The sequence below is a fragment of the Natrix helvetica genome (assembly GCF_964273705.1).
Source record: "Natrix helvetica genome assembly, chromosome: 1".
Lineage (NCBI taxonomy): Eukaryota > Metazoa > Chordata > Lepidosauria > Squamata > Natricidae > Natrix > Natrix helvetica.
Window position 1 is genome coordinate 121,507,766 of NC_138548.1, and position 23,359 is coordinate 121,531,124.

Below are 23,359 nucleotides of genomic sequence, written 5' to 3' on the forward strand. Positions count from 1 at the left end.
TATTAAACATGGCCATGAACATTAACTCCAACTTCTCATAGATTTCAGATGTCATCATATCTTGTTAACTGTTTGTTGTAACACAGAACTTCTATTTTGTTCATTCCAAGCAGGCTTAACCAACAAATCTCCCTAATTGTTCTGTGTGCATTTGTGAAAATATTCCAAATACCTCTGTTCTACTATAAGAAGGGCTGTTTCTCTTTATTTGTTCTTCCTCTAACAGCTGTTTTCTGTTTCAAAATATATTTTGCTTTCCACTGTGGCATAAATAATATTTCCTCATTTCTGATATGACATATGTCATAAACTCTTAGAAATGAAAGCAAACATACATGTCCCAGGATTACAATGTGAAATCGAATTGGTCGGTCACCAGAACCAGAGATTTACTAACTGGAGTAAAGAGTAAATCTCTGATCCCATTGATCGACCCAAATTCAATTTTGTATCATAAACTCTTCTTCCTAAGCAGAATAGAAATGCAGAGGTTGACTTATGGCCCCAAATAGAATTACTAGGACCTAAATAGGCAGCTGGTTACTCTTAATTCAGTTTTAATGTCTGAATAAAACTGATGATACAAAAATGTTAAATCCACAGGAAGTAGCATCTGTGATCCAGAGGTATATCTATTTTGATGGAGCTAGAATGCTAAAGGATATAACTACAGTACTGCTTCTTTTGTCTAATTCCAGGACATATGTCTTCCACGCACTCCATGAACATATGCTTTGTAGATTGCCCTCTACCATGCCAGAGTACAAAACACAAAACAATGGATAAGTCACAGGAGGACCAATTCTGATTGAATGTTAGAAAAAATATGCTAACTGTAAGAACAGATAATAACCCAGAGGAAGGTAGACTCCCTTTCACTGGTTGTGCTCCAGCAAAAACAATGATTTGTATGAGATGCTTTAACTTGGATTCCTGCATGGAGGAAACTCAATGACTAAATGTCTCCTTCCGGGCCTATGATAAAAATACATTAATCTATTTTATTAGTAATTTTGTATTATATTGGTAATTTTTAGTATTCTGGAAAACCCTAGAAACTCTTGGAAGCTTGCTAGAACTCCCACAAAAAAAATGTTGAACTAGCTTTCCTATTGTGTCTTTGAAAATGTACAGCCTAAAGGGAATGTAGAATGAGCTTTAAGATGCACTCAAACACCAGAACCCAGCATGATGTCCTAAATAAGTGTGCACCAAAATGTTTCACAATTTCAGAATGATTTCACAGCAGGCAAATAAAGGTCTATGAAGATAGGGATTCCAGAGAAATCCAAATTAAAGCATTCCCAAAAGATGTGTAGTCCTTTTCTGAATACATTGAGCAAAGAAAAGCAGCTGCATTATCAAACTGTTCTTCCTGCTACCATTTTATAACTATTAGAATCTCCCTCCTGTAATTTAAATTCATTTTCAATAACAACAGAAAACAGATCTTGAATTTTTATATATGTACCATCTTTTATTTGATTATAAACTGAACAGTGTGAAATCTAATTTTATTTTCCACTGGTTCTGTGGGCGTGGCTTGGTGGGGGTATCATATGACGGTGGGCGTGGCCAACTTTTTTTCACTTTTTAAAGCATTTTCCCCTGCCAGTTCACCCGAACCGGCAGAGAAAAAATGCTTTAAAAAGCAGAAAAAGCTTTCGACAATTGTGTGGCTCACAGCTGAGCCGCGCAATCCTTGGAAGCTTTTTTTTTTACTACCGGTTCGCAGAATCAAGGACAATCATCCCTACCGGTTCGGCCATACTGGAAGGATTTCACCCCTGAAACTGAATATGAACTAGCAATATCATATTTGAGGAGTTTGTCATGTTGTCTTTCACCTTTTATTCTGAAAGCTAAGCATCCTTGTTCTTTCAATTCCTGTTCTTTAGATGTCATTTCTAGCCTTTCTCTGCTGGTTTTCTTTGAACATTTCAGTTTATCTGAAACTTTCAGGGGGAATGCAGACAAGGGGAACAATTTCTTCTATTACCTATAATAATTTTGTTATACAAGTCTTTTTATAACCAGATGAACTACTGGTTCATGTTCAGCTTCTAATCAACTGTTCCAAAAACTGCTGGACAAGTATTATAAACAAGCCAATAATTTTCTGTTCTATAATTGCATATTTTGTTTTTGAAGCGAACAATTTTGGCATTTGTCTCTGTTAAATTTCATTCATTCTCAGCCCATTTTTCTAATCTGACAAGTTTGTTCCGAATTTTATTTTCTTTGGCATTATCCTTCCCAGCCCTATGTCAACTGCTAATTTAATAAGCATTTATTCAGCCTACATATGAAAATTACTAATAAAACAGTACTTATTTTACAGGTTTTATTAATGCAAGTTGTTAATAAAAATACTGAGACCCAGGGTCATACACCTTATTCCTGCCCCCTCAATACCTCACCAAGTTTGATGAAGAACTTTGATAAACACTTTCTGAGTACAATTTTCAGGTAGTTATGAATCTATTTGTTATGTTATTACTCTACATTTCTTCTAGCTTGCTAATTAGAATGTTGTTCAGTGCTTTTATTGAATGCCTTGCTGAAATAATACTATGTATACAGTATTTCCATGATAAATTAAAGAAGTTAATTGATCAGAGTTAAAGTTAGTCTGTAAGATTTATTTTGGTAAATCCAAAGAGAGTATTTTTTATGTTTGCAGATAAAGCTTTTTATGATCTGCTCTAGAATCAATGTAGCTCTGACCGGTCTAGGATTCCTAGGATTCTCCTTTTTCTCTATTTTCCTCATTGTGTTTCTCTCAATATCATTAGACATACAAGTGAATGGCTGAAGTCTTAAGGAAAGAGTAATGAATAGAATAGAGCTGGAATGGACGTTGGAGGTCTTCTAATCCAGCCCATTACTCAAGCAAGAGAACCCATACTATTTCAGATAAGTGGCTGTCTAGTTTCTTCTTAAAAACCTCCAGTGATGGAGCACCCACAATTTCTGAAGGGAAGCTATTTCTTTTCCTAATCCTAATTCCTAAGGTAGCCTTCTTATATTGTATTTACAGAAGTGATTTATTAAAATTCTGATGAATATTATTATTATATATATGGGACAGATTTGAAAGGCTAAAGGTCAAGTTTATTAAAAGTAAGGGATCAATTATAAAGTTGGTTTATTTGATCAAGGTTAAAATAGATATATTATTTCTGGTAATCTTTAGTGGACTTATACATAACAGAACAGAATGACAAAGTTTTAAGGTTCTGTTTATAGATGAGATATGGGAAGAAGAGATCATTTATCATATTTTAAGAGAAGATGTAAGTTACACTTCTTTTCTATAATCTTATTTTTTCTTTCTTTTCTTTCCTCATACCAGACCTGCAGATGAGGATGAATATGGCAATAATAATTTAAATGCAAATAAACACCAGCATAACAAGTACACAGATTGACTAAAGCAGTGGTTCTCAACCTGTGAGTCGGGACCCCTTTGGGGGTCGAATGACCCTTTCACAGGGGTTGCCTATGACCATTGGAAAACACATATTTTTGATGGTCTTAGGAACCGAGACACCAATTTTATGGTTGGGGGTCACCACAACATGAGGAACTGTATTAAAGGGTTGCGGCATTGGAAAGGTTGAGAATCACTGGACTAAAGCAACACAACTATGAGAGAATGCCTTGCTTAACATAGCTATTTTAAAATTTCTCATTAGGCATGATTCCCATTGTTACACAAATTAAACTTTTGGACCAAATGTTGACACAGCACTTTGTTCTCTTTCCAAATGCATTCCTACTGTTGCCTCAGGGATCAAAATTATTCATAGGGCATCATCCTAATCTTATTCTAAATAGATTTTACATTTAAATGTTTCTGGAAATTGGCTTTTAATTTTTGTTGCATTTCCATCATCCACGACATATTTACCTAAACAAAGCATTTTTCCTCTATTATGCTTAACTAATAGATTATTGAAAATGAGTTCCAAGGGATTATTGATAGTAAAGAAAATATTCATATTTTATAGCTTAAATCAGTACAGTACAAAATTACACTCGTTTTTTAAACAAAAGGGAACCATTTAGCAAATTTAAAAAATCAAGGCAGTGGATATTCTATTGTATATACGTAGTATTCCTATCTCTATTGCATGTTGGAAGAGCTGTTTTTTAATAAGTGAACCTGCCATATATTTATATATACTTTAAAATACATTTCTTTAGCTTGGTGCTCTACAAGTAGATTGGATTCCATCTCTGATTCTTAGTCAGCTTTGGACTTGAAATTCAGACTCCTATGGCATTAACTACAGCTCCATGAAAAGTTTAAGCTTTATTTTTACATTTCTGTTTTCACTTCCCTTGTCAAATGAAGTTGATGCAATGGTCATAAATGAGAAGATTGGTTTTAAGTCACTTTTTCAGTGCAGTTTTAAGTTTGACCACTAAACAAATGGTTGTAAGTCGAGGACTACCTGTACCTCACTTTTATTCACAAGAGAAAAGGCAAATAATGAACTTCTATCAGGTGTAGGAAGTTTGCACCCACCCCTCTCCTAGAAAATGAAATATTCTAGGAAATATTTAAAAAGGCAGAATATTATACTTCCTTGGATGAGAAAAGGAGAAACATGCTCTTGGAGAGCAGCCCCCACCTTTGTTAATAGCCCCAGAAAGATTGGTGCCAATCTATCTACAAGGCGAAAGGCTGGGATAGTTTATCTACAAAACAAAAGGCCTTCATCCTCAGGACTGATAGGATTAGCCCTCAGTCAAGACCTAAACCAGGACAAAGCCATTAAACCATATTAGGAATTGCCCAAAGCCCCTTCATTACATCATCCAGCAAGAGTCAACCAAGCCTGGGACTCAAGACAACCAACAAAGTTACCAAGTTGCATGGCCCCATGGGAGTCTGATAACCAATCAGAATACATTTTTGCACAGGAACAGGAAACAAGTTGAAAGCCCGAGAGGGTATAAATCTCTCTCTTCCATGTGCTCAATTACCCATGATGTAAGTGCATAGCTGTAATTTATTTGACAACCCATCATGATTTTGACACTATTGCAGTTTGCTGCTTGTTTATGAATTGACCGCTCCCCATATGCCTACTATCTGATGGAAAAAAACTGTTCAACTTATTGCCATACATTGAGGTTTTTACAGATGACAACAAAAATGCAATTTTTGTTCCAGAGTCTGGAATCCATCATTAAACAACTCAGCACCTGAAATGAAGCCAATTTTTTTACGGTTTAATATAATTTTAAACCCTCATTATCATCAATGTACAAAACTATAAAAGCAGTCATACAATAAAAATCGTATCCCTCAGTCCAAAGTAATTTCCTCCTTTCTTTATAAAGTATATCAAAGAAAAAAGGCAGTTCAATTGCCATTAAGGTTTGGAAGTCCATTGCAATGAAAATATCTGTACAGACTTGTCTGTGGCAGAAAGGCCTCTACCTCACTGGGAGAAAAGTGTTGCAAAATATCCAACTAGTGAACCGTACAGTATCCAAAGAAAAACCTTGACCTCTGATCCCTGACTCAACCGTCTTCGAATAAAAATCCCAGTTTCAGGCATAGGAAATCTAGGGGGAAAATGCAAAAATAGATCATGTGAAAATCTAGGATTTTAACGTTTGGGGTAACATTCCCCCCCCCCCCGAAAAAAGAATGTCCCAAACTTTTAGGGGGCTCAAAACGGTTCAAGAGGGCACTCTAGTACACGTAGAAGGCCGCCACACGAAGGCGCGGAGTAAAGAGGCCACTGAGGCCGCAGCGGCTTCTTTGGAGCCTGAAGGCCTGACGAAGGGACATCAAGTAGGCCACTGTTCGGGCCCTCTCGTCGCTATGGAAACGGACGGGACGGGTTCGATAGTACGCAGTGAGGTCACAGGGGGAGGGAGCGATACACGTAGGCGCGAGATGAAGGCGTAATCCGCGGCGGCCACTCGCAGGACTCGAGCGCTCCGAGCGCGAGAGGAAGAGGAGCGAAAGGGGCCAGAAGGCGCGCGTGCTCGCTCTCCCAGGGTCCGAGAGGCCACCTAGAATCGTGGTCGCGAAAGAGGGAGGAAAAAGCGCGGCCGCTCGCTCGCGGGGTTGAAGGGTGAAGCGCGCGCGCCTCCTCGGGGCGCGAGAAAGATTTCCCCCCACTCGCCGGGGAACCAAGCCGGGACAGGCAGCTGAAGAGGCGTGAAGCCGGGAAAGGGGGGGTGCTGGGTAGGAGGGAAGACCCACGCAAGCCGATTGGATAGGCGGTGTTTAGGACGCCTCCCACCAATCAGATCTGTCGGAGTGGGAGGGAAGAAAGAGTTTGCCAGCCCCGGAGGCGTGTGCTTTTTGTAGCTTCCCCTCCAATCGGAGCAGCGGCAGTCGTGGCTGAAGCCGGAGCAGCGCGCCAATCGCGGCCCAGCCAGTACTAGAGAGCGCGGAGTCGGGGATGTCCTACAAGCCTATCGCGCCTGCCCCCACCAGCTCAGGAGCCGCCGGCACCAGCAGCAGCAGCGCCAGTCCCGCCCCCGGAGCCCCGCTGGTCGGTAAGAGCCCCCGCCTGCCCGCCCGCCTGCTCTCTTCCCGCGCCCGACCACGGGTGGCCGGCTGGAAGCCGAACGGGGCGGAAGGCTACATGGCGGAGTCGCCTGGGGTCAGTGGCCGGCCCTAGAGGGTTGCCTCACCTCCCTCCTCCCCATCCCCTCCGCCCTTTTCCTGGCAGGTTTTTCCAGGCCTTCCAGAGCAGCTGGATAAGACAAGAGGGCTCTGGGGAGGCCGATCGGGAAAGGGAAGAAGGGGAAAAGCCAGGTTGTATTAGAATAGGAAAGAAACAAAATGAATGTATACTTTAAACAAAAGTTGGGGGAGGGGGATCTAAGGCGATTAATATATATGTATATGTATAAAATATGCGGGTGTCTTATCACATTGATTCCTTTAAGGTAAGAAAGGGGTGGTGGTTAAAAAGAGAAGCCAATCGGCCCAGAAAAGTGAAAAGTTTAACTTCTGGATGGTAAAAGCAGGGGGAATAAACAGAAGGGAAGCTCAGTCTGCATCTTTGCAGAGATTTCTTGATTATATTCGGCGTGGTGGCATAGAATTTGCAGTTTGTGCCAAGAGTAGTGAACCCCATTAAACCCGGTTCGATTTCTGTTTGAGCAATATAGGGTTGCATAATATCAGGTGAATCACGTTTTGCTAGGTTAAGCAGTTCACTAGAGTTTAATTGAAAAATAAGCACAAAGGAGGACAAGTTACAATTTTACTTGCAACTCTGGCTAACAAGTTTGAACATAGCATAAGTGGCAGTGGCCTGGAAGAAGCAATTTTATATACATGAGGAATGGAACTGGATCCTGGGGTTTGCATTTCTTGTCAGTTTTTCTGTAGAGTATTCTGACTGGGTGTTCCCTAGGATCTGGTTACCATGTTTAGGAACGGAAATTACTTTTTTCCTAGTACAGACTACTAACTCTGTTCTTTGTATATATCCTGGCCTGGGTACAGAAAGTTCCTGGAGGTATTAACTATGCTGATACCCACTGTGTTCCTATGCTTCTTTTGACATACTTGAGTCTGTTATATAGGTTTGAAGATAAATATTGGAATGAATGTATGTATATTCTTGAAAAAGATTGAGATTGACTTCCTCATTGTATACTTACAGGATGTTAATTATTCATAAATAGGTGTGTAAACTAGAGCACAACAGGAAATTGTTTAGCTCAGTGATGAAGTATGTTCTTTGCATAAAGGACATTCAGGTTTCAGGCCATGATGTCCAGTTTGATTTCATAATACCTTTATTAAATTTTACAATTAAAAAGATAAAAACTAATATAAAAAAGAAAAATTAGTGAAGAAAAAAATAGAAAAGAAACAATAAGAATGCAACAAAGAAAAGGTGTGTGTGTGTGTCTATTTTTCAAAAATATGCAATATTTTGTTTTCCTATTAAGTTAAATTTAGTTCTTCAACTGTAATCTTTAGTCCCTTCTAGTTCCCTCTAGTCTAGTGTAACCTTCAAGTCCCGTCAAATCATTTTTCAAACAAAAACATTTTCCCATGGGAACACGTCTTACAACTAATTTCAATTTTTTTCAGATTTATCTGGACCCTTACACTGCTTGTAACTTTCCAAAATCAATGTTCTTTTTTTTTAAATATTTTTTTTTATTTTTGAATAAACACAGACAAAAAAAAACAAAAAACACCATATTTCATTACAAATTGTAGAAAGTGTGTCAATTGGTTGCAAAAAACTTTGGTGCATCCCTTCCACAGTCATCACCTACAATTCATATCAAGTTAAATATTTTGAATCAAATATATTTATATATATTACTATCATCATACCTCAACCGTCATTTGACTACAATTATTTTTACGTCCTTTTATATAAAATATTCCAGAATTTAAAGAAAAACCACATAATGGCATTCCGTCAACTGTTTCCATTATCATCTGGTAACGTGACATCTTTATGACATGTTCTAAATAAAAAAAATGATTATATTTAATAACAAAGTTTCTAGATCTCCTTTCTTAATCACTGTTTACAATTTATATCCAATTTCCTTTTATCAAACCAATACATATATATGCATTATTTTAAACTAAATTTGACTTAATTTTTTATTATAAGCTTTCATACATAACAGAATTTCTAAACTTCCTTTTGTAGTCACCATTTGCAATCTATATCAAATTTCCTATCAAACCAATACATATGTATACATTGTTATCATTAGCAATTATTTATCTAACTATATCCATTATCACTTCATTTTTTACATAATGCTCTAAATTTAACTAAATTTGACTAATTTTTTAATATAAGCTTTCATATATCAACCTGTGTCTTTCCAGTAATAGTGCAGTCTTAGGTCTTTTGCCATTTGTGGGATTAGTCTTTTGATTGTTTCCTTAGTAAGATTTGTATGGACTTCTCTTCGCATCTTGTTGCTTGTTGCATACCTTATATAATCTTGAAACCCTCCATTTGCTTCTTTAATCAGCTTATCTTTGGTTATCAATAGTGTTTTTGACAAAATTTCTCTCCTTAGATCCATCAATTCTTCTCTTTTTTCTTCTTCTATACCTTGAAATCTGGGGTAGAGCTCCTGTCCATCTATCTCCCCTTTCCATATTCCACTCTTTCCATTTCCAACCACGCTCAGTTCACTGTTGGTATCAACAATTATTTTGTCTATTTGTTCATTTTTCCTTTCAATTTTTAGGACTCTAACCTCCACTTTTTCCATTTGAAGAACATCTTCAATTTTTCCATCAAATTTTACTGTTTTACAATCTATGTTTTCCCATCTCTTCCCTATTTTCTCTGTTACTTCTAATAATTTTTGAATTTCAAACATAATCTTTTGCAATATTAAGGTTTCTTTTTGATGTTGTGCCAGTCTTCCAACTGGCAAACACTGCCACTCTAGCATTCAAAACTTTTTATTAGATTTGATGCAAGTTTATTTATAATCTTTCAAAACAAGGCTTTGTTTCCACTTCTCTCCAGCTGCCAATGAAACTCCCAAAGAACACCTGTATAAACAACCCATGCTCTTCTCCTTATCACTCTCTATAAACAAGCTGAAGAAGTGCAAGTTAAAATGATCAAAGCGAAAAAAGCGAAAAAAGAAAGGGCAATGTTTCCAGGACTCAAGCCTCCAACCTCCAAGTGGCAGTGTTACTTGCTTTCCCTCTGATATTACAACCCTCTTTGTATTCCTTTTATATCTTCTTTATATTCCAGGCTTAAAAGAAACAAAATTCTTAAGTGAAGCAAAATAGAAAAAAAAAAACCATCCAAACCAATATTATAAAAATAAAGAAAAAGATTTTAATCCATAGGTAAAAAAAGAAGTAGAAGAAAAACTAATCCGTTCACTTTAAAAAATAGGAAATATTTGCAAAAATTCCATCCATAAAAGAAAATTTAAAAAAGGATAACACACTGTCTAATGTAGCTTAATTTCACTGCTTATTTTCTTTTGTTTTCAAATTTAATTTAGCTTTATTTTTTTTTTTTTTGTGCAGTCTCTTTTATAACAATAAGATTTCCTCACCAGATGGACACACTTTCTCTTTCCGTTTTCTTCCCGTTCTGGAGCTGTCCCAACTTCAGCAGCTTTTGGCTGCGTTTCTGTTGCTGGCAAGAAGAGATTCTCTTGGATCAATCAGGGACTTTGCGTTGTCCCTGAGATCAGCAAGACGTACTCTTCCCTGTCACCATCTCTTCGGGACGGTTTAGGTCCAAACGGACCGCCCAGCAGCAAAAGTATCAACTGTGATCTCGGAGCTCCGAGATTGCACGTCGTGTCATTGCGACGTCAGCTCCTGTCTCCTAAATCAAAGTTCTAATCACCCATTTACTGTTCCAATAATTTTTTAAGTCCCTAAATTTGTATTTAGATTTTATTTTGCTAGGGATTAAAAGAAATTCACCTAGTGTTGTAAAAAGGGTCAATTCAAAGAATCTTAATAGCTGAAAAGCAGTTAACAAGCAATTTCTGAAAGTAATTAGAGAAGAAAGTATGGAAACCCAGTGTCATTAAAGTGCAGACTATGGTTTGAGCAAAGTTGGCTTTCCCTCGATTCCCTGGAAACTGCTGTCTTGCATTCTTATGAGGAGCAACTATCTGGAACAATCGTGGGTGATCTTAAGTCCTCTCTTTGTCCAGAAAAGAATGATAAAATGCTGGTGTTCTCACTGTCACTTCATTCTGCTAGCAGAACAGTCTTTAGTTTGCCATTTTTTTCCATGGAAGTCTTCTTGAGTTAGATTTTAGATAGCAAATTGAATTATCACCCACACTATACACAATCATGGGTAACCAGAATAATACTGTTGGATTTGAGCAATCTATCATGTAAACTTCATGTATTCTAGTCCATGCATTAGGTTATTAACTGAATTTCCTACATGCTTGTATTAGATATCTGCAGAACACTAATAGTTTCCAAAGAAAAGAATCAGCAGACTTTCACTTTATAAAATCTTCCTTTTCTAATTCTCATCTCTTCTTCAATTCAGGGAAGTTAATTGCATGTCTGTAATTACTGTGCGGATGTGTAAGTGATTTTAAATGCTAGCTAGACACTTGGTAGAAAACCCACTGCCTTTATGCTAATCAGAAGTATATGGATGCCATCATTATTGGATAGTGTTAAAGAAAACTGTATATGATATTTATAACAATTTTAAAATGATATTTCTTGTGGAAGAAATCAGTACTAAACCAACATCTGCAATAGTTTGCTTCACTTTGCAATAGCCATAGGTGAATCATTTGCACAAATTAAAAACAGCAAGTGAAGTGGTTCAGAAGAGATATCCAAATTGTATGCAATCTTGGTAGGGGCCAACCTCAAGTAGTTATTCTTCTGGATTCCTCTGATCAAAGTAATTGGGTTACTGTCCTACTCCCTTACTTTCTACCGCACATTAATTCCAAATGATTCATAGTCTAAAAACATACCCTTTATAAGTGGCACAATAATACCCATTTTTCTCAATTAAAGACTCTATTTTCAAGTTTTCTATTTTTAGAAACTTGTCCTGAGTTGAATAGTTTTAGTAGACCATAATGTGATGTAGGAATGAGGAGTAGTGTACCATTTATGTGTACATTTGTACTTTTTACTTGTTATGTGTCTATCATTTTATTCGCAGGATTACTCATAAAATACTGAAATTATGGTCTACTTTTAGAGTTTCAGGCTCACATGGTTAGGATGAGAAAAGGAAGATGAAGTTGACAGCCAAGAATAATGGCTGAATTCAGATCCATAAAGGGCAGCAAGTTATCAGTAAAAACCCATAAAATTATGCTTTATGTTATATATTAGGCTGCCGGAAGTTGAGTTAAAACCCACAAGCTACTGCGGTCAAGACGGAAAAGCCCAGGGGGAAGTTGTCTGTTCACATTATAAATATCTTTTTGTTACTTCTGCCTCCATTTCTTAAAGAAGGCTTGCTGATAGTTCCAAGATATTTTATTCATTTATTTATTAAATTTGTAACTTTTCTCAGACAAGCAAGACAAAATCAGTAGTTCATATAATGTATTAACAAAATATAAAACATCCAAGGTAGGATTAAAACAATAACACCATAAAACTCGAGCAAAAACAAAATGTACACAAACAGCAAGTGTGGGAAGGGGGGGGAGAGATGGCAGCCCCATATAAAGTGAATTCCAGGAGTCAGCCAGATGGTAATGAAAATATGATTATGAAGATTATGATATTATGATATGAAGCACCAGGTAAAGGTGACAATTAGTTTGTCATTCAAGATAAGATTACACTGTCAATATAATATTAGAATCTAAAATAAGAGAGAAAAGATAGGGTGAAGCCTAAAATTAAATTTCTTTTTTTCCGATCCTAACAAAGGAATCAAAGATATAAAACATAATAAACATGGAAGAACAAGTATTTTATTCAAAGACTGGTAAAAATAAGTTAAAATAAACTAATAGCTGCATTCGCATATAAGCAGCTGTTTAAAAATGTATGTAAGTATATTTGCATTTTTAAATAAACTTTCTAGGATTAGAAAGAATGTAAGCTACATACACTTGTGTAATCTACATAAATATTAACCTTGTCTTGGCAAGATGTGTACTAATCCAAGGAAATTCTGTTTTGTTAATGGTGAAAACATTAAATGGTTTACACTTTCAAGAATAAAATTCTTTTTTCAGTCTCATCGTAAATTTGACCACATTCTCCAAATTTAAATTTGAAACAATCATAAAATGCTTAATATTAAAATAATGGTACTTATTCTAGGGAGACTATCAAAAATCTTCCATACAAAATTATTATATTTTAACTAGATGTTGATTATAAAAATCCTTTTTGGGCTCCAGGTTTGGTTTAGTCTTCTGAATATATTATACTAATTCATGCATTTCTGAATATTAAAAAAATCTTTCCAAATAAGTGCCACAAAGTTAAAGTAACATATTCAGATGTATTGTGTAATTCTTTGTTATGTATTTATGATAGGAAGAAGAAATCATGTAATTAACATTTTTCTTTAACTCATGAAAAATTACAAATTAGTTAATCACATCCTTGAATGAATGTTTTGAACAACAAAAACCAACTCTTTATGTAACTGATTGAGGTCTGGTGACGGATTTCCAAGATTAAATAATATATTGTTTTTCATCTATACAAAAATAGTCACACCCAATTCCCTTTCCCCTATTAGATTATAGACAAGCTGCCATAAAACTCTACAGTTGTGTGATTTATGTCAACTGTCCCACATAATTGTTCAAATAGAAATGATGTCATTTGAAAATCAAATTCCCATGAGCAGTTCAGAAGGCCTATACTGTAAATCTGATTTTGGATTTTTAAAAAACAAAACAACCTCTTAGTTTACTCAAAAGAAACCCTTCCATTATTGTCTTAGTTGTTTCCACAAAGAGAAATAACAAAATCACAGTATTACCCCCTTACAAGAAGTCCATGAGCCCCAAGAATTTAGATTAAGCAGCGAGCTTAATGCCATCATTTATTTTTCAGCTACCAGTGTTCCATCCCCGTCTGGTTCTGTCCCTGGAACATCTGCCCCCTTTCGACCTCTTTTCAACGATTTTGGGCCCCCATCTATGGGCTACGTTCAGGTGAGCAGATAAGGATGAGAAGGGTCTTGCCCATTGATGGAAATAATGGAAGAAGGTTCCTGTTTTTGATTTCTGCTGATGATCTTGCAGGCTATGAAGCCACCAGGTGCCCAAGGCTCCCAGAGCACATACACAGATTTGCTTTCTGTAATTGAAGAGATGGGCAAAGAGATACGACCTACGTACGCAGGTAGCAAGAGTGCTATGGAACGACTGAAGCGAGGTAGGAAGCATCTTCATCATTGTATATGAGTACAATTACTCACTTTTGTGCAGCTACTCAAATTTGTCCTGTCAGAGACTGGCACTAGCTGAAATTTCTCAGGTTCCTTATAAGTTCGCATATAGGTGGCTGACTTTCCCAGAAGTTCTGCAAATTTACCTCTTCTCAAATACTATGTTGCACAGTGATTAATAGATGACTATTGTGGCAATTTCCCATTAACTCTTCCAAGTCATGACTTTTGAGTTTGTAATTGAAAGTTAGTTTAAAGTTCTAGTCTTGCTCAGGAAATAATGAAAATAACTCCCTAACCCTAAGGCCAGAGCTCAGTATTTCCAGCCAAATCAGTTCTCACTAGTGCAAATAGCTAGCCACAGTAGAAACAGGTAGAACCTGCTAGATTAGAATCTATACCCAGCAGGTATAAACCTAGCTTGTAGGAAAAGTTGATTTGTTTCTGCCAGACAGCTGTACAACATGTTGTATAACTGCATTGCTGCAGTGCCTTGTACTTTCTGATTTATTCAAACCCACATATCTGCATTTTGCCTTACATCTTCTGATTGATCTTGAATTTAATTAATAAGATTATATGTGTGTGTGTTGTATTTGTGCTGATAAATAAATAAAATAAATAAATATTTGGGCATACCAGGGGTTGTAACACATATACATACACATACACATACACACACACACACACACACACACACACACACACACACACACACACACACACATATATATATATATATATATATATATATATATATATATATATATATATATAAATGTTTTATATGGAAGATGCTACAGTTGCAAATTCTGTCACATTCTTTGTGGTTTGTGTTGCTACTTTGAAATCCATTATTCAGCATATCTTACTCCTGTGATTTTCTTTCTGCAGGTATTATTCATGCCCGGGCCCTAGTAAGAGAGTGTCTGGCAGAGACAGAGCGCAATGCCCGCACGTAACACTCGCTTCCTCTTTGCACCACCCTTGGAGGATCCTAGCACTTTCCAGCTACTCAACATTTTAGAATCTGGAGTTTTCCCCTTCCTTTCAAATATTTCTACCAATCAGTGTCTCAAGTCTTAGAACTGTGATCGCCTTCAAAGACCTTTATACCAATTGGCATCTAAGAATCTGAATTATCTCCACTTGCATCACAGAACTTCCGGTCAATTGGCATTCTGGGAGTATTATACAGAAAGCGTCCGTTGTGCATATCCTTGGTTTACTAGTTGAAATAATTGCTGGTGACAGGTTCTATATCTTTATAAAATACATGGGGTTTTGGAATAAATAAAAATCTTTAGAATTTGGATTATTTCTTCTTCACTGTGCTTTTCTATTTTTTTTTTAATGTGGTGAGGGAAATATTCTCTACCTCACTAAAATATTCCTGAAGGGCATGTATTGCAAGATATGCTTCCTTAGTAAAGCAGTATGAGGCCCTGTCTTCCTCTTGCAACAAGAGTCTCAACCAGCGATCATTGAGCCTGTATTGGAAAACTTGTAATAAAATGTTTCTACTCCTGTATGACTTGTTTTTGCTGTTGTTGTGTCCATGTTAGGAGTACACCTATGTTAACATTTCATTTCTAAAGCATTTTTTCCCCAATAAACTAGGTTTCTGCTCTTCCCATTCTCATTGGGGCGAGAAGCTTTCATGAAGTAGTTTCATCTATTTGAAGTTGGATTTTTGTTTCTAAAGTATTTCTATGCCCCTTCAACCATTCAGATCTAAGTGGCTTAGAAGGAGAACACAAATTGCTAATGTAATGTGTTGGTTGTTATGTATATTATAACCATCATGAAACACCATCATCCATCCCAAGCATATTTTCAACTCACTACTTGGCTCTCAAATGCACTTTGAAAATGCCACATTTTGCAAAGCTTTCTAAGTATTAGGAATGGCAATACAGCTCTTTATTTCTGGTGATATCATACTCCACAGCAAAGGAACGCCAATGAAAATGCTTGTTCCAATTCCTCTCTTACCTCACCTTATTGGAGGTTAGGACTCTCAGTACACACTCTGCCAGCCTGACTTGGACATGCAGATTTTGCTTGGATATATGGTGTTGCAGATAACCAGGCCCCAAGCTTAATGTGGAGAGAATTCTAGTAATCCAAAATAGGAAGTGACATTGACCTGAGCATGCATTGGCCTGGCCATGTCTCCTGTGGCAGTCAAAGCTGGGCAAAGGATCTCCAAGGCACAGTTTTTACTTGTGCCAATGGGAATTGAGAGTCCAGGAGAATCCACAGATTGTAAACCAGCTCTTCCTGGAGCAACTACACTAAACATGCTTGGCTTATGAACTGGGAATCACCTTACTTAGAATAATTTCTTGGTGCCCAGGGAGAGGGTATTAGTTGTAAGGAGGCCTAGATATTACTAGTGAAGCATGGGACTATAAGATTCAGTTGTGCTTCCTACAATATGTTTAGAAAGTATGCTTTATAGAAGGGTACAATAGAATACAAGGGTGTTTAAACCTTCCCTTTTCCCGGTGTTTCCTTTTTTAGAAAAATGATAGTTCATAGATGGTTGAAAAATAATATATGTCAAGAAGAGTAGTAGTTCAAGATGAGGAATTGTAGAAAAGTGATTGAGTGGGATGTATTAAATAATCCCCTCCTACCTGCTGATGCTTCTTCACAGAGGAACTTTTTAAAACTATTGTTGAGATAAAAAGTATATGTCTTTAGATGTAAAATGTACTCAGCCCTTAACTGCTATCTCTGAATATCATACAGAGTTGGCCATGGGGAAAAAATGTGAATTTTTTGGTTGGAACCCAATTTGGTCCTGGTCAGAAGTGGTGGTGACCAGAGGTTCTACTGTACATAGCTCCTCTGAAGGAGATGGGCGGTCAAGAAATATGAAATAAATAAAATACAAAGCCCACATGGCACTCCACAAGCTCAAAACATAGAACTGCAAATCATCTTTTTTGTCAGCAGATCTTCTGAATATAGCAGGTATCAGCTGGATATCACAAGGAATAGATTTACCCCACAAATGCTCTCTAAATCTGAAATGTAGCATTAATCTGTAAGATTTTATTTTTGGAAATATCCCCATAAGTAATTGTTAGTTTAGCAGCTTAAATGTGAGATGCAAAGTCAGAAAAACCAGTGGGTTTGTTCTAAAGAACAGTTGCTTTATACAGACGTATGAACTAAACTGAAGGTGGATGAACTATTGCAAAGTATAAAGAAAAGACACAAACTTTTCCCAACAATCTTACTACTTTTGGAAATTAGGTTGAGGTTCACACTTGTTGCTGAGTATTTTTAAATAATGATGGTATTGAATTGACTTCCCTATGTTGTGAATTTTTTTAAAGAAATGCTTTGTTAAAATAAATATGATGATTAAGATGAAGTTAATAATGGAAGAAATTTGACTTCCAAAACATACCAAGGTGTAGAATTAGGAAATGTGTGGAATTAGGAAGCAGCAAAGCTTGCAGGTGTGTCATATATTTAGGCAAAGAAAGTGTATATGTTGTTCTTTTAAAAAAAAAAACTCTGATGGTGTATACAAAAAGGAGGATATAAAAACTATTGAAATACATTTTTAAATCTTGGCAAAATCATCAGTAAGTGAGTTTACATTTCCCTAAGGAAGAAAAATGCCCCCTGCCCTTTTTGTATTCTGACACCATCCATCATTAGCTTCAACCCCATTAGAGGTTGGAAGCAGCTATAGATTGGGGGGGGGGGAGATTTCTCACTCATTGCAGTTGCTTTCATTCTTAATTATGGAGACACCAAGATTTAATTTCTATCCTGCTTTATGATCCTTAGAACAAAATTAATTCTATATACCCTTGCTGGTCTAGATGGAGGAAAGATGTAGTGAACCTTCTATCTATCGTTCTATTATTCTATCTATCATCTATCAATCTTCCTATTTTCTTTCTACCTACGTACCTACTAGAAAAGGGGGATCACAATGCTTCAAGATGTTGGGTAAAAAAGAAAAGAGTGTGAGATGCTGAAAGTCCCTGGTTTTATGCCCTCTTTGGCATTTGATCTTGTATTCTGATTGGTTGTCAGACTCCCATGGGGCCATGCAGGCGCAACTCTCTAGGCTGTGTTTTGAGTCCAAGTTTGGTTGAGCATTGCTTCTTCCCAGGTGCCCCGTGGTGAAATGGGTAAAGGGCTAATACTATCATGCCTTCCTCCCATCACCCTGGAGACAAAGGGGGGAGATCTTTGTTATGTAGAATAGACTGGCTCAAGCATTTTAATGGCCCATTGACAAAGGTGGGGGCTATTAAGAGTGAGCCTGTTTCCTACCTAAAAATATGTTTCTTCATTTCTTATCCAGGGAAATATAATATTCTGCCTTTTCAATATTTCCCAGAACATTTCATTTTTCTAGGAGAGGGGTGGATTTTAATTTCCTATATCTTCAAACACAATTTCATTTCGCTGGGCCTTTGACTCTACTTGAGAGCCAGTTAGAAGTAGTGGCAAAGGCATCAAGCTAGAGAGTGAGTTCTAATCTTACCTTGGGCACAAAACCAGTTGGATGACCTTAGGCCACTCACTTTCTCTCAGCCCTAGGAAGGAAGTAAGCCACTTCTGAAAAACCTTGCCTCCAAATTGGGCACAATTAAACAGAAGAAAATTACTCCACTTAGGCTTGTTTTTCTCTCTCCTGGGAGATGATTGGTTTACAATATGATTTAGTCCCAATAGAGATTTATCTATCTGTCTGTCTGTCCCCCCCCCCTCTCCCTGCCTATTCTCTGTCTGCCCGTCTATCTATCTATCTATCTATCTATCTATCATCTATCTATCTATCTATCTATCTAATGATCTATCTATCATCTATCTATCTATCATCTATCTATCTATCTATCTATCTATCTATCTATCTATCTATCTATCATCTATCCATCTATCAATCCATCCCCCCACTCTATTTGTACCATCACACACTATCATCTATCTATAAATCTACCTATTATCTATCTCTCTGTCTTCTATATACTACTAAAACTCTTGTGTCTATAACCTTTCACTGAATGAAACAGTGCATCATGGGGCCACCATTTTTGAACGAAGGTACCTCCAATGGGCTAACTGACAGCATAAATTCAAAATCCAGGACCTATGACTCTCATTAAATTGAAATCTGGCCAAATTTGTCAGGGTTTCAGTGCTACCGCACTGCCATCCAGAGGTTTAGTAAAGTGGTCTTGTCTTAGCCCTCTGGAGGCCAAGTAAACCAGTCTCATTATTGGCTATTGGAGATTAAGCTAGCAGGAAATCAGATGTCACTCCTGCTCTCCATGGTCATTCTGCTTCTCTGTTTAGGAAAGGAAATATCCCTGAAATGACCCAACAGTTCACAGGTCACCTAGCAGCTTCTCATATTTTTGAACAATAGACTAACTGCAGAGGTGAGTTCATCAATATGCTATCTAAAATATATTAACTAGATTGTAATTTAGGATGTTATATGAATATTACCAATTAAATATGCATATGAAAAAATGTGAAAAAATACAAATCAGATTGGTCTATTTCTGTATAAACTATACAGTATTAAAATCTGGAACTGAACTAAATAGAGGCAGCAGAACTGGATACAAATAAAATTGCTAAGGTTTGTATTTAAAATATGAACATTTATTTCTTTATGCCTTTTATATTCTGTATCACTGCACTCTGCAAGGATTCATGGTGGCATACAATTAAAACCTCGAAGAGTATAAAGACAATGGAACAACAAAACAGTAAATCAGCATGATATGCCAAGAGCAAAACAAATAAAATCACAGGTACATCAACATTGCTGCAATTAATATAAATAGGCATTTCATGACCAGATGTTGATCTCTAAATACCATACAAAAGATTCTGTTTTCAGAACTTTTCTAAAACTCAGAAGCAAAAGGCAGGCAAGAAGCTGTTTCAAAAGATGGGCACTTGTACTTAAAAACCTCCACATATTCCCCATATGCTCCATAAAGCACCTAAGTTGATTTTTCTTGAAACAGAAAAATCAGCAAATATCCAGGTTCTAACCAGGTATAACTTTCTAGGCCAAAAGCAGAACTTTGAATTGTACTTGGAACTCTGATGCAGCCAATGCACTGCTCGTAACACATATATTATACGTTTGAAAGTGAGTTGCTTTGTTTTTTAAAATGTTATTTACTTTACAGGTCTTTCTAGCTCACCCAATTCCAAAGAATCTTAGCAGATTATAACATATCAAAATGTAAAAGCAATATTTGTAATAAATGAATTGGGACTAAATCATATTGTAAACCAATCATCCCCCAGGAGAGACAAAAACAAGCCTAAGTGGAGTAATTCTCTTCTGTTTAATTGTGCCCAATTTGGAGGCAAGGTTTTTCAGAAGTGGCTTGTCATTACTTCCTTCCTAGGGCTGAGAGAAAGTGAGTGGCCTAAGGTCATCCAACTGGTTTTGTGCCCAAGGTAAGATTAGAACTCACTCTCTAGCTTGATGCCTTTGCCACTACGTCTAACTGGCTCTCAAGTAGAGTCAAAGGCCCAGCGAAATGAAATTGTGTTTGAAGATGTAGAAAATTAAAACCTACCCCTCTCCTAGAAAAATGAAATATCCTGGGAAATATTGAAAAGGCAGAATATTATATTTCCCTGGATAAGAAATGAAGAAACATATTTTTAGGTAGGAAACAGGCTCACTCTTAATAGCCCCCACCTTTGTCAATGGGCCATTAAAATGCTTGAGCCGGTCTATTCTACATAACAAAGATCTCCCCCTTCGTCTCCAGGGTGATGGGATGAAGGCGTGATAGTATTAACCCTTTACCCATTTCACCACGGGGCACCTGGGAAGAAGCAATGCTCAACCAAACTTGGACTCAAAACACAGCCTAGAGAGGTGCCCCTGCATGGCCCCATGGGAGTCTGACAACCAATCAGAATGCAAGATCAAGATCAAATGCCAAAGAGGGCATAAAACCAGGGACTTTCGGCATCTCACACTCTTTTCTTCTTTACCCAACATCTTGAAGCATTGTGATCCCTTTTCTGTTCAGGAGCTCGTCATGTGATCCTATCCACCATTAAACCATCTTTCCAAGCAGCTTCCATGTTTCCAGTGTCTTTTTCCTCACTTGGAACTGAACCCAGGAGGACATTTCTTCCAACAAAGATCTTTTAACTGCAGCTTGAAAATAGTGTTTGAAGGCTGCCACCCCATATAGATTATGCTGCAATCATCTAAAAGATAGGTGACAATGATGAAGTCACACCCACAACAGAAAAATGATTGTTGAAATTGTTCCATTGTTGATGGAATTTGTAGAGATGGCTAAATTAATTTATTTGATTCAGAGAAAAAACAATTCTACATTCATTGTTGACTGGAAACCCTTTATAGATTTTTTTGCATTAAATGGAAAAATGCACATGGTTAGGAATGATTAGTAGCTTTGATGATTAGAAAAAAGATCTCTGAATGATAGAAAAAAGTAACTTTTTTTGCAATCATAGAGTAAGAAATAATTGTGTAATTGTGTTTATATTTGCTGCAAAGAAAACCAGAGGTTTTTTGTTTCTATTTTGTCTATCCTCTTTCTGCACTTTTTCTTTGCTCTTTTACTTTGTATTCGTGTGTTTAACTCTTTATTATGTTATTTGTTAAACTTTTAATGAAATATGTTAAAAACAAAGATAAGTCACAGAAACCAGAGTCTCCTTGTTTTAGAAAGGTCACAACTGGTGCTGCAGCCAAAACCAGTCAACCTTTCTGCACTGCCCCCCAGACCTATCAGCAATAGCCAAGCATCTAGGTCCTAGGAGTATCTCTTTTGGGGAGTACTTACTTCCCTGTTCAGAGACACTACTAAATCATCTAGAATGCCATAAGGTTGCTGGGCAGAGTGTAACTTAACCTTGTACTTTATCCTTTTTCTTACAGCTTCCAGACAAAAGGGCACCATATCATTGTTTCAGTTCTGGATGGTAGTGTGTATCATCTACATATCAATGACACCTCACTCCAAATCAATGGATGACATCACTTTATGTGCATGGTCTATGGGGGAATAAAAAGAAAAATGCTATGGCATCTATGTTGGAGAGGCCAATAGACAAACATTCCTTCCTTTCACTTTGGAACCACCACTCAGGAAGGAACCAAACCATTATAAAATAGGCTTTGATTTCCAACCTTTTGACTGCCCCTTGCAGGCATTGGGGAAGAGATGAAAGAACAATACTACAATCCATTGTTATCAAATGTTACAGAGAAATGTAAACGGACAATGTCAGGCCCAGTTTATGATCAGCAAAGCACAATCCAGCTAAAGTTCAGTTCTTTATTAGTCATATAGATAGAATCTTGCCAGATTAAACCAATATTACCCTATTACCTATAACTCTAATGGATATATTCTAGGACAGGGGTGTCAAACTTGATTTCATTGAGGGGATTGTATTTGACTTGGCGGGGGGGGGGGTCCAGAGCAGGCGTGGCCAGATCCAGGCCTTGAATTTGACACCCCTATCCTATGAGATTCTAGGGCCGTGATGGAGAACCTGTGGCACGTGGAGCCATTTGTCAGGGCACGCGAGGTGCCGTCAGCTGGCCAGTGTGCATGCGCGTGCTGGCCAACTGACTTTGGCCTTCTTTTGAGGCTGTTTTTCACCCTCTGGACGCTTTCCTGAAAGTTCAGGAATGATGATTTCTGGTTTGTCCGTAGGTCTGTTTTTTGCCCTTCAGACCTTCAGGGAAGCCTCCTGAAGACTCCAGAGGTTGAAAATTGGCACTACGGACAAACCGGAAGACACCATTCCCGAACCTCCGGGTTCCCCGTAGGTCCATTTTTTTGCCCTCCGGAGGCTTCAGGGGAAGGCAAAAAAAGGCAGGAAAAGCATGTGTGTGTGTGTCACTGATCGCTCATAGCATTATGGGTGTGGCACGCCAGCACAGGACCCCCCTGTGCTCCCCCCGCTTTTGGCACGGCAGCCAAAAAAGATTTGCCATCACTGTTCTAAGGAGTGGCTATCCAAAATCTCTTCATCTTTCCCTGATCCAGCTCTGGGTTGTCTGTGTCTTGTCTCACATCAGCTCCCTCCTTGGAATGTGCTCTCTCCTTCCTGGGAAACTGCAGCTTCACTGTAGTTCATCATACCCCCCCCCCCCTTTCACAGACACAATTCATCACAGATGGGCAGGGATACATCTACAAATACCAATGTAAACAATGCCATTTTAATCCAATGCACAAGCCTGAAATATTCCCTTCCCCGCAGCCTCTCCATAAATATCGCCTAAGAGATTCAAAGCTGGATAAGAGTAATATGGCCGGATTCAAATAACATCTTTTCAGGATAGCCCATATTACTATCTTGTTCAGGGTAGGTTTTGCCTCTTCTCTTAATGAGATACTCACATACACACGCACACCCCTAAAATCCAGCTAATCACTCACCCACTTGCTTCTTAAAGAGCCTGGTCAGCC

At 37.5% G+C, this 23,359-nt stretch overlaps 1 protein-coding gene across 2 annotated transcripts; it reads left to right on the forward strand.

Moving 5' to 3' along the window:
- Positions 1-6,287: 6,287 nt before the first annotated feature.
- On the forward strand, positions 6,288-15,408 carry CDK2AP2 (cyclin dependent kinase 2 associated protein 2). Of its 2 annotated transcripts, none has more exons than XM_081945313.1 (4): positions 6,288-6,531; positions 13,541-13,641; positions 13,732-13,864; positions 14,772-15,408. In XM_081945313.1, exons 1-4 carry the CDS (start codon positions 6,435-6,437, stop codon positions 14,837-14,839), a joined length of 399 nt encoding a protein of 132 aa, XP_081801439.1. In that variant the 5' UTR covers positions 6,288-6,434; the 3' UTR covers positions 14,840-15,408. The 2 variants fall into 2 exon arrangements, with proteins under 2 accessions (XP_081801439.1, XP_081801440.1); XM_081945314.1 differs by having other exon boundaries at positions 6,500-6,638.
- Positions 15,409-23,359: the final 7,951 nt, after the last annotated feature.

Coding starts and splice junctions, on each gene's coding strand:
- CDK2AP2 (XM_081945313.1), top strand. CDS start 6,435: ATGTCCTACAAGCCTATCGCGCCTGCCCCCACCAGCTCAGGAGCCGCC. Junction 6,532..13,540: donor CCCCGGAGCCCCGCTGGTCG/GTAAGAGCCCCC, acceptor TTTATTTTTCAG/CTACCAGTGTTCCATCCCCG. Junction 13,865..14,771: donor TATGGAACGACTGAAGCGAG/GTAGGAAGCATC, acceptor TTCTTTCTGCAG/GTATTATTCATGCCCGGGCC.